Source organism: Gouania willdenowi, chromosome 6, assembly GCF_900634775.1.
Source record: "Gouania willdenowi chromosome 6, fGouWil2.1, whole genome shotgun sequence".
NCBI classification, from domain to species: domain Eukaryota; kingdom Metazoa; phylum Chordata; class Actinopteri; order Blenniiformes; family Gobiesocidae; genus Gouania; species Gouania willdenowi.
In genome coordinates this window covers 1,958,871-1,970,838 of record NC_041049.1, presented here as the reverse complement: position 1 = coordinate 1,970,838, position 11,968 = coordinate 1,958,871, and the positions used below count along the sequence as shown (strand labels likewise).

General features: G+C 38.9%; 1 protein-coding gene across 4 annotated transcripts; it reads left to right on the top strand.

Annotated features, from left to right (window-relative positions):
* The first annotated feature begins 554 nt into the window (after nucleotides 1-554).
* Nucleotides 555-10,891, top strand: mdm1 (Mdm1 nuclear protein). Of its 4 annotated transcripts, XM_028450166.1 has the most exons (15): nucleotides 555-731; nucleotides 1,786-1,879; nucleotides 2,440-2,538; nucleotides 2,781-2,954; nucleotides 3,140-3,237; nucleotides 3,315-3,446; nucleotides 3,934-4,346; nucleotides 4,571-4,613; nucleotides 6,402-6,610; nucleotides 7,294-7,407; nucleotides 8,424-8,506; nucleotides 8,922-8,980; nucleotides 9,043-9,286; nucleotides 10,419-10,472; nucleotides 10,539-10,887. In XM_028450166.1, the coding sequence occupies exons 1-15, from the start codon at nucleotides 714-716 to the stop codon at nucleotides 10,646-10,648; spliced, it is 1,944 nt and encodes a 647-aa protein (XP_028305967.1). In that variant the 5' UTR covers nucleotides 555-713; the 3' UTR covers nucleotides 10,649-10,887. The 4 variants fall into 4 exon arrangements, with proteins under 4 accessions (XP_028305967.1, XP_028305965.1, XP_028305968.1 ...); XM_028450164.1 differs by having other exon boundaries at nucleotides 10,419-10,889; XM_028450167.1 differs by lacking the exon at nucleotides 2,440-2,538 and having other exon boundaries at nucleotides 10,419-10,890.
* The last annotated feature ends 1,077 nt before the right edge of the window (nucleotides 10,892-11,968 follow it).

The window sequence follows — 11,968 nt, the reverse complement described above, 5'->3', positions numbered from 1 at the left end:
AAAGTTAAACTTTTTTGAAAAATGTTATTTAACAGTTTGATAAATATGCCACTTGTACTTGAATTGAAGTTGGTCACTATTTACTTGTTCTCACAAGTTAAAAAAGGAAATAAATTGTATTTCATACCATTTAGTACTTGTAAAGGTGAAATTTGTAATTATCGATATTGTGATGTATCGAGATATAATGTATAGTAATACTCAAATCAAGAATCGTATCGTCAGATTCATGGCGATGCACACCCCTAATTGTGAAGATGAAAATCTGGGAACACATTGTTTAAAAAGCGTGTAACTAATATCCATAAATGCTGTTTTGTAAAGGTTTAATCACAATTTTCTATTACATTAAAACGTTTTATTTTTTAAAAATTTTTCCACCAAATTCTTAAATCACGTTTTGTGTTTTAGGGTTTTTTTTTTTTTTTTTTTTTCCTGTTTAATTAAAAACAATTTACATAATTTTTTTTGGAAAAGGGTCGAAAAATATTTCTTCCCAAGCCGATGACGTCATCCGTTGCCTTGGAAACGGCGTGCCGCGTTAACTCCGCTGAGTGAGCGAACAGGAAGTGAGGGTGTCGTTCAGAATACATTTAATAAAGTAAGTCATTTACCGACCTTTAGAACATTAAATAAACATTTAAAAGCTGTTGAAGCAGCGCGTTAACGAAGCGGACAGAATACAGGATGACACGAGACTGACTCAGCGCGCCATGACGGTCCGATTTAAGGTAAACAACAACAACAACAAGTAGGTGGCTACAGGTGATAGCCTGATAAATACCGAACTCTGTCCACATTAAATATAAAATAAAACTGTTAGGTGTTGTTTATTGTTTACAGGGTGAGGGTTTATGTGCAGGTTACAATCCGATTTAATCACTTAATCCGCCTCAAGCGCCGAGAAAGATGACAAAGCGGTGCAACAAAGTGGGCGGGACGAAGACGGGATCCTTGAATTTCATTGGTCGGAATTTTCAGGATAATAAGTAAAAAAATCAAATAATAAAAGTATGTAACTAAACAAAAATAATTTCCCACAAATGTAAAATTAGAGAAATTTTCTGTTGTTGATGTCTGGTAAAAGAAAAAATGAAAGAGAATAAATGTAAAATTAAATGTATATTTGTATGGGTCACCCATTGTGAAGTAGCGCATGCTAAAATAAACAGCAACTTTTCGCAAGATTTAGCAACAAACCATATTATAGAAAACACGTGATATAATGTCAATGTTAAATCTAAATGTTGAATATTAAATCTGAATCTAAATGTTACATTTCAATCTAAATGCCTAATTTTAAATGATAAATCTAAATGTTACATCAAAATGTTAAATCAAAATGTTAAATTTAAGCCTAACATTTGAATTTAGATTTAACATTTAAAATTTAGATTTAACATTTAAGATTAAGATTTTACATTTACATTTAAGATCTAGATTTAACATTTAAGATTAATATTTAACATTTACTTTTAACATTTAAGATTTAGATTTAATATTTAAGATTTACATTTAACATTTAGATTTGACATATTTTTATGACAAAAGTAAATATCACAAATACTGTTGTAAATCTTGTTAGAAGTAACAAAAAAAATCACATACATTCATATATATATATATATATATATATATATGAATGTATGTGATTTTTTATATATATATATATATATATATATATATATATATTAAATTAAATTAATTAAATTAAATTAAATCGGGGCTTTCACCTTTAATTGGCCATGTAATGTTTGTACATCAATGGAATTCTGTGTGTTTTAGAGTGAATACAACCAAAGCTACAGAGTTCCTGGCTCCAGGAGCGTTTCCCCTCAGCGCTGCCTCCCATTGGCTGGTCTCCGCTCTGATCACATGGGTAAGAAACGCACAAAAGTGTTGGTGCACAATTATTTATTGACATAGTCTACAACTCCTGTTACGTATCACCTTATGATAGTTAACTTCATCTTTTTTAACTGGTCCGATCAGCCATTTTAAATCATTAAATATTATGATGATTAGATTGTAGCCCCGCCCCCGCCCCCTTACCCTTTGACCCAGCTCAGCCAGCACCACTATGTGCTAAGCTAACTAAACATGTGGGACCAGTCACTATGTGCTAAGCTAACTAAACATGTGGGACTGTTTGCTACATGCTAGGCTAACCCAAACATCTGGGACTGGTCGCTACATATTAAGCTAACTAAACATGTGGAACTAGTGACTCCATGCTAGGCTAATTAAAAATGTAGGACTGGTCGCTACATGCACATGTGGAACTGGTCACTCCATGCTAAGCCGATTAAAAATGTCGGACTGGTTGCTACATGCTAAGTTAAACTAAACATGTGGGACTGATCGCTACATGCTAAGTTAACTTAAACATGTGGGATTGGTTGCTACATGCTAAGCTAATTAAACATGTTGGTTTCTCAGGAATCAGCAGAGAACCTCAGCTGCAGCGACGCAGAAAACTAGCGTCTGCTCAGTCGTGCAGTTCCTTGTTCTTCTCCTCACCAGCAGCACCTCCTACTGGTAGGTTTGGTTATTAAAAAAACAGATTCTTCTGTGTTGCAAACTGTTAAATTAACCAGTACATTATATAATTAGTCGCCAGTTATTTAAAAGAAGCAAAGCTAACATTTAATTTACTTTTATACAAAATTACGATCAAAATAAAACAAAATAATCGATAATTACCGGTAAATACAATTATTCCGTACTATTTCAAATAAAATGTCACTTATGAGTCTAAAAGTCTGTTTCTCTGCTTTCAGTCCACCACAGGAGGGAGGTGTCCGTGGAGCACAAACCCTCAAAGCCTCCTGCGGCCAAACCCGGCTCTCCAGCAGAACCCGGGACTCCAGCAGGACCTCGACCTGCTGCCGATCCTCCAGAAAATCCAGGAGGTGATGGAAAGGAGGTTGAATCTTTAGCTGGGAAGAAGTCAGGTGATAAATAGATCTGCTCCTTTCCTCAGATACAGACGTGTAAAGAATAGATCAGTTTTTATGCCTGAAAGATAAAAAAATGTCTAATTTTAATGAACTTATGACAGAAAGATTAAAGCTAAGACAGCTAAGCTAAGTCAGAATTGTGTTCCAAATATGCATCATGCGGTCTGACTTTTTTCTAGGGAAGCCCCGCCCACTTCAGCCGGACAGCCAATCCCAGCCGAGCCGACCAGTGACTTCGACCAATGACGGACAGCAGCAGCAGCAGCAGTTGGACCAGGTGGGTTGATCGAGAGACATCACACCTCGTTTCCAGCTCAAACGTCCTCAACAAGTTCTCGTCTTTTTGCTGCTCAGGTGGATCCTGCCCTGTGGAGGAAGGCGGGGCTAAAGTGTCAGAGGTCGGCAGGTCAAAGATCGGAATACCAGAGACAGTTCAGATGGAGGACGCCAGCTCCCATAACATCCCCCATACTGACCGCAGAGCAGGTCAGATCCTCAGGACATCTCAGTACAGTATAAACCAGTACCAACCAGTACCAACCAGTACCAACCAGTACCAACCAGTGTAAACCAGTAACAACCAGTACCAACCAGTGTAAACCAATAACAACCAGTGTAAACCAGTAACAACCAGTACCAACCAGTGTAAACCAATAACAACCAGTGTAAACCAGTAACAACCAGTAACAACCAGTGTAAACCAATAACAACCAGTTACAACCAGTAACAACCAATAACAACCAGTAACAACCAGTGTAAACCAGTAACAACCAGTTACAACCAGTAACAACCAATAACAACCAGTAACAACCAATAACAACCAGTTACAACCAGTAACAACCAGTTACAACCAGTAACAACCAATAACAACCAGTGTAAACCAGTAACAACCAGTTACAACCAATGTACACTAATATAAAAAGATATACACCAGTATAACCAGTATACATGTGTGTGCTTATTGTTTCAACAGATGCTTTATTCCAGCAGCAGGTCCAACCGTACCTTTAAGAAACATCCGGTTCCTCTAAAAACTGAGTATCAACAGAACTATAAAGGTTTAGCCCCGCCCATTCGACCACGCCTCCGTGAACACTTTGAAAATGAGAGAGTCCCGCTGTTCCAAATCAGGAGGACGCCCCATAAGGACCGGAACGAGAAGGCCACGCCCCCTACGTACAGGAACGAGAAATCTACTCCTCCTACGGAGAGGAACGAGAAGGCCACGCCCCCTATGGACATTAACAAGATGGCCACCCCTCCTACGAACAGGAACGAGAAGGCCACGCCCCCTACAGACAGGAACAAGAAGGACAACCCCTACAGACAAGAAATGGGCTCTCCTCTGAAGGCCACACCCCCTCCTAATATGAAGAGGCAGCTCAGGTGTGTGTGTGTGTGTGTGTGTGTGTGTGTGTGTGTGTGTGTGTGTGTGTGTGTGTGTGTGCGTGCCTGCCTGCGTGCGTGCGTGCGTGCGTGCGTGCGTGCGTGCGTGCGTGTGTGTGCCTGCCTGCCTGCGTGCGTGCGTGTGTGTGTGTGTGTGTGTGTGTGTGTGTGTGTTTTCGCTCATTAATGTGTGTGTCTGACAGTGTCACCTCTCACCTCTGCAGGAACACAGTGGGGGGCGTGGCTTCAGTGGGCGACGCCCAGCAGGTCAGACATCCCTGTCATCTATCTCTCTGCTCTAATATTAACCTGTGGACGCCTGTCATTTTAAAACAACAGGACACTTCATTACCTGTGCTCCGGTTTGTCCTGTGATCCTCCTAACGAGTACTGTCTTATCTAGTCTGATCTTTTTGTCTTTTCTTGTCTCATCGAGGCTTGTCCTACCTTATCCTTTTCTTTTTTGGTTTTGCTTTATCTAGACTTGTCTTTTTTAGGTTTGTCTTGTCTAATCTCCACATCTTTTCTTTTTGTATTTTATCTTTATATATATTCAGTAATCTTGTCTTGTTTATTGTCGTCTTATATTCTTGTACTATCTAGTTTTGTCTCGTCCAGATGATCTTGTTTCATCTTGTCTTATGGTCTCATATCTTCTCTCATCTTATTTAGCCTTGTCTTGTCTTATATTCTTATTTTTACTTATCTTTTCTTAAGTAGTTTTGTCTTATCCTGTCTAGTCTTGTTAGGTCTGGTCTTCTTTAGTCTTGTCTTATGGTGTTATCTTGTCCCTTATTTTCTCTTGTTTTGACGTTTCTTGTCTACTGGTTTTGCCTTTTGTTGTCTTCTTTCGCCTTGTCTTGTCTCATCTTTCCTTTGCCATGTCTTGTCTATTGGTCTTGTCCTTTTCTTGTCTTGTCTTCTCTCTCGCCTTGTCTTGTCTTGTCCTTTCTTGTCTTTTCTTCTTCATTTGCCTTACTTTGCTTTTACTTGTCTTTTGTTGCCTTGCCTTGTCTGCTGGTCTTACCTTTTCTTATCTAGTCATATATTGTCCTGTCTTGTCTTTAAACCAGTAGGATGTGTGGTTTTCTGTGGTTTCTTCACTTTCAGAGAAGTTGTTGTGGTTGATGGACTTCCTCCACGTGTGTGTGTGTGTGTGTGTGTGTGTGTGTGTGTGTGTGTGTGTGTGTGTGTGTGTGTGTGTGTGTGTGTGTGTGTGTGTGTGTGTGTGTGTGTGTGTGTGTGTGTGTGTGTGTGTGTGTGTGTGTGTGTGTGTGATGGGAAACCCAGATGCTGCGTTTCAGGGAAACCTGGGTCATTGCGTGTCTTCCACACTCTGATGGAAAGTTTAACTGATGTTTGACATGTGACTAATGCTAAATCCACAGTTTGTTCTGTGTTGTCTCCGGGACTGGAGTTGGGCAACTGGTGGCTCGGGGACCACATGTGGCCCTCAGTCTCCAGAAACCCACAAAATGACAGAAAATTATACAAAAATAACAGGAAAATATAGAAAAAAAACTATAACAAAATCACACGAAATGGGAGAAAAACATATGAAAAACAGAAACACACAAAAAACACAAATTGAGATAATTTGTTTTTACTAATGACAACAAAAACACAAAATTACGCTATTGTCACTATTGTTTTACGGACAGATTCTTCTTAATATTCTTCTTCTTCTGACATTTTACTTGGATGTTTGAGGCCCTTCCTGAGGGTGTAATTTTATGAATTTTGGCAGGACTGTATAGTTTAGTGAAAAATTTAATGTATAGTTGTTTGATGCATTTTCGGCACTCGTTAGCGCCGTAACTTTCCACTGGTTTAAACCAGCTAGATGGCATTAGGTATATGTATTGGACTGTGACTAGCAAAAATGTAATTTGGACCTATGACGTTAATCCAACAGGAAGTCTGCATCTTTGAATTTATTTGTATTATACTTGTGTCAACTTTTCCTTTTATTGTTTATCTATTTATATTTATAGTTTTCTCATGAACCCTAGATTGTGAAAATGACAATAATATGAGATGTTTGTGGCCCTCCAGGTGAGGGAGCTCCGACAGGAGGCGTTAAAGTACCGCCGTCGGGCCTGGGGAACCCACTTCTCCAGGGAGCACCTGAGCCAGCTGCTGTCAGAGCACAACGCCCTGTGGGAGCCCACAGAGACCACCGACTCACCCACAAACACCCCACAGTCCCACCCAGACCCCAGCAGCCCCTCCCCCCCCAGTGTGGAGGCCCTGGACCTCAGCAGGTGAGAGGACGGAGAAAGTTAAAGATCTTAGAGATGCTGATAACAAACATTAGAGCAGTGGTTCTCAACCTTGGGGTCACCAGATGTCTTCAATAAACAAAAACATATTTTCTGAACAATTTGAGCCCATATTTTAACCTATTTTCATCACTTTTTCTTTCCATATTTTTGCTACATTACTCCCGTCTACATCATTATCTTTTACCACTTTCCAGACATTTATAAACCCATTATTTCATGATTATTTTTGCCAATTTAACCACATTCATTCACCATTTATCGTCCCCATTATTTGCCAGTTTAAACTAATTGTTCCAATATTAACACTTTGAATCCTTTTTACGACTTTTTCTGTGCGTTTTTGCAACTTTTAACCAATTTCTGTGGTTTTTAAAATCCAATTTCACCACCTTTTCCACCATTTTTGGTCACTTTGAACCCATTTTTTTGTGATTAAAACCAGGATTTCCATCTTTAAGATGACTATAATAATAATAAACATTCCTGGATAACAGTGTATATTATTCAGATGAATAAATAAATGTGGTTATCACAGATTCATAGAACAATGGACCATCATTTTACTGACTTTATGGATGGACCCCAACAATCTCTCCCCTTTATTCCCTTATAGATTTTTTTCTGTTTTTCTGAAAAACTGTAAAGTTCTGTCTTTAATCCAGTGAATCCAGTCAGACGTCGTCAGGAGGAACCAAAAGGAACGTTGAAACGGCGCTGAGTGTTCTCGCTGAGCGCCGCACGACGTCAGAGGATGACGAGGATGACTTTACGGACGAGTACGTTTCTCTGTGTCATCTTTAAATACTTTATACTTTTATTCTGAAAGCAGGGACAGCAGGAAAAAAAAACAAACAGCAAAATGAAAAGACAACAAGGACACCAAACAACGACATAGAAATATATGACAGAAAACAAGGAAACAACAAAAAGAGATCAAGAGATAAAAATGACAAACAACTATTAACAAAAGGTAAAGACAGAATAAATAAAAACAATGCATAACAGCTGAAAAAACAACAAAATACATCAAAGAAAAAAATCAAAAAAGGGCAGACATTGAAGAAACAACAAAAGAAAAACAGAAAGGCAAAAAACAAAGAAGACAAAAAAACAACAATGTCGAAATATATAAAAGAAAAAACAATAACGTTATCAAGAGATTTAAAAAAAAAAAATGACGAACAATAATGAACCAAAAATATACACAGAATAAATAATGCATGACAGCTGAATAAACAACAACCAAGAAACAACTTAAAAATTTACAAAAATCACCAAAATATATCAAAGAAAAAACAAGCGCAGACAGTGAGGAAACAAGAGAAAAATATTAATAATGATAATGAAAAAAAAAAAAAACAAGAAAACAAAACAAATTATGAAAATATACAAGCAAACATGAAATGAAAAATAAATGAAAAAACAACAACACAAACATTAAAAAAAAATAAAACAACAAAGTAGACAAGAAAACAAAAAAAGGGAAACGATGAATGTACATCCGGTTAAAAAAACAACAATTAAAGTAATAGAAATGATTAAACAAATCAAACAAAAGAGAGAATAAATAAAACAAAAACAAAATAATAACAGAAACATTTAAAAACAGAGGAAACAATTTATAAAATATGAGACGGAAACAAGAAAAAAATAAACAGAGTATTACAAACGATTTAACACTAATTTATGGTAATGACTCATTGTGTGTGTGTGTGTGTGTGTGTGTGTGCGTGTGCGTGTGTGCGTCTGTGTGCATGTGTGTGTGCATGTGTGTGTGCGTGTGTGTGTGCAGAGAGGAGGGCCGACTGCCGACTCCTCAGCTGAAGACGCGTCCTGTTCAGAGGACTCACCTCGACCTCACCACACCTTCCACAGGTAGCACACGCACATGCACACGCACGCACGCACACACACCCACACACACACACGCGCACACACACATACCCACGCACACGCACATGCACATGCACACACATACACACGCACACACACATACCCACGCACACGCACATGCACACACATACACACGCACACACGCACACACACACATACACACGCACATGCACACGCACACACACATGCGCACGCACACGCACATGCACACGCACACACACACATACACATGCACACGCACACGCACGCACACACACGCACATGCACACACACATGCACACACGCACACGCACATGCACACACACGCACACACACGCACATGCACACACACATGCACACACGCACACGCACATACACACGCTCATGCACATGCACACCCTGTGTGTGTGTCCTACAGGTGGTGCTATCCTGGTGGGGAGGCTGAGGAAGGCTGCTGATTGGTCTCCAGTCAAACAGGTGATTTAATCAATCATTCCTAATTACTTCCTGTCGTCCAATCACTAACTTCCTGTGGACAGAGGGGTGTGGTGCCCGTTTCCAAGGCAATGGTGGAGGAGCCCGCCCCCAGCCCACCTGTCAGAATAACAGAGGCGTGGTCGGAGGTTGCACACACCTCCGCATCCTCGCCTAGCCCCTCCCTCAACCCCAGATCATCAGCTAAACCAATCAGTTTAAAGGAAACGCCACCATTGCAATCATCTGTAGCTCCGCCCCCACAGCGAATCCAAGGAACCATGAGACACCCCGACTTCCAACACAACGGTGAGCACACACACACACGCGCTCACACACACACACACAGGTCCTTTTTTACACATAGGGCCTGTACTACAAAGCTAGATAATTCTATCCTAGATTTATCTCCGTTAGCTTCATCGAACCAAACACTCTCCGTCAGACAGAAGTTGTCCTACTAATCTAGATTATAACTATAAGTTAAGTGAGCTGATTCCAGCCTGGCTACGTGCGCGCTCTAGTGACAGAGGAGGAGATTACAGCGTCAGACCAATCACAATCACACAGAAACTGGAGAGAAAGTTACGTCACTATTGATGAATAATTCTTTAAAAATATGAAGAATTAAAATCCATAATTCAGACCAAAAACAACCGTTACTGCAGTAAAAGCAGAAAGTAATTAATACAGGATTTAATGAGTGTTAATGATTAAATTAGTGAGATTATAAACGTAGAATAAACAAACATTCTGATCAGTTTCACTTTCTATTTTATCTTGTTTTTGTCTCTGATGCTGCGTTCATACAGATCTACATCATAAGGTGGAATATATTAATATTAATATTTATATTATCTACAGGACTGAGACTCTCAGCGTCACCACACAATACATTAATTAATTCATTCATTCATTTATGAGTCTGAAAGCGCCCGATACACACAGGTTTTATCAGCTGACTTATTTTATTTAATCAGTCCATCAGATATAAATCTATATGTTTCCTATAGGATGTCATCAGTAAATAATGATAAATATTCTCTCCTGTCATCATCACATCAGATCCACACAGAGACGTGTTCACAATGATCCTCCTTTTATTGGACAGGTCGTTTTCTAAGAGATCTGATTGGTCAGGAGGCGGGGCTTAAATACTTGCTCAGATCTGATCCAGAACAAAACCTGGTCATGACCAGGTTAGTCGTTCAGCCTAAGTTACCATGGTGATTTAGCTCCGTAAGACGTTAGCCAGTGTTTAAACTTTGTTCATTAAAAAAAGCATTGTTTCCACAAAACCAGAATTTATGCTAAAAGGTTTTTACATCAAAGTGTGTCAATTGTATTAATTACAGAAAATGTGTTTGTTTACACACATACTTTGTGTGTTGTTGTTGTTGTTGTTGTTGTTGTTGTTGTTGTTGTTGTTCCAACTCTTCAGGTGAGCTGGGTTTGAGACTTTCATGTTCGGGGAAAAACTGTGGCTCAGACGAAGGTGAATCTTCCTGCTTAAAAAAAAAAGCTCCTCCCCCTGCCTTTAACACCCGTCTCTGTTGCCTAGACGACCGTCTCTCAGTGATGTCGTGGCGCTCAGCGGTGTCGTGCTCGGCGGCGTCGGACGTCCTGCAGCGCGCTCTGAAGAGACGCAACCACTTCTGGGAAAAGGTGTGACCTGGCTGTTGTCGCCATGGAAACAAGCGTGTGCAAACAAGTAGCTTAGAAAGATTGCGAGGATTGTTACGGTTTGCACTTTGTTACGTTTAAAAAAAAAAAACAAGTCCTCGTTCTCACCTGTCGCACACATTATGGCCACTAGGTGGTGCCTGACCAATGTGTAAATATTTTCTAACGTTTTTAAGGAAATAAAACAATATTGTGTTTAGATAGTTTGAAGCTTTTGTGCAGTTTTCTAGTGTTTGTGTGGCAGTAAATTGTGTTTCTGTACAATTTACTCAGGTTTGTTGAAGTTTCAAAATAAAATCCATCTTTGTTAAAATAATATATGTACAATGTTTGTGTTGTGTGCAAAGAGATTTTGTCAAATGTCAACAAAGACACAAAATGACAATTAAAAAATTACAAAATGGCAACAAAAATGCATATACACACACACATCATATGTAGGCTCGGATTTTTTCGTGAATAACCCAACTTTTTACTTTCAGTCAAACTTTAACATATATGCTATTATAAAAACATAAAATCTATTATTTTTCTAAAGGATTTATTTGTATACCTTTTCATTCATTTCCCTCACCTCCACCATGTAGACCCTGAATAACTTGTTTCGTCCTCCTTCCTGTATGGTGTGTGTGATTAATTCATGATAAATACATACAGTATGTATGAACACATGTATATATGTATCTTTAGAGGGAAAAGCTCTGGGATTGGCCTCACAAAGCTCTGTTTTTAATCACCTGTGAAGATGTCTTTGATGAATTATTATCTCTAATGGAATAGTTAGAGGCTGAAAAAGTCCAAACTCTCCTTCCTGTAGCAACAGGAAGTTCCAGTGTGTCGTTGTGGATGAATCACAGTCGTCCACTTTATTGTTGTGGAGGAAATTAACCTCGGACCTCAGTCCTTTTCTTCCTCCTCCACATCACGCCTCCACCATCGTGTCATCACTTCTAGGCAGGTGAGTGTGAATTCCCCTCATAACACAGCAAACAGTGTGTGTGTGTGTGTGTCATAGGAGTGGTCTGTAATGGTTTAATGTGAGCTCTTTAGCTCCCATTGTTCCTCTGCTTCACTTTAAACCTGATTAACTCGTTTTTACAAAACCTATTCTTCAGCATTTTTATATTTCCGAGTTATAGTTTTTCTTTTTTTTTTTTTTTTTTTTTTTACAAATTTTGTTAGTTTTGTTCCCATTTTAAAGCTTCATAATTTTCCTTTGTTCATTTCTTTTCTTCTTTTTTTATTTAAAATAAATAAATATTTTCTGTTTCTTGTAGTTTTTTTTTTCCATTTTTCCATTTTTCTTAT

What these genes read in the sequence shown, in the direction of transcription:
- mdm1 (XM_028450164.1), top strand. An exon ending in TCTCCGCTCTGATCACATGG is followed by an intron (nt 1,880 to 2,439) that starts GTAAGAAACGCA and finishes TTGGTTTCTCAG; the next exon opens with GAATCAGCAGAGAACCTCAG. An exon ending in AATATGAAGAGGCAGCTCAG is followed by an intron (nt 4,347 to 4,570) that starts GTGTGTGTGTGT and finishes TCACCTCTGCAG; the next exon opens with GAACACAGTGGGGGGCGTGG.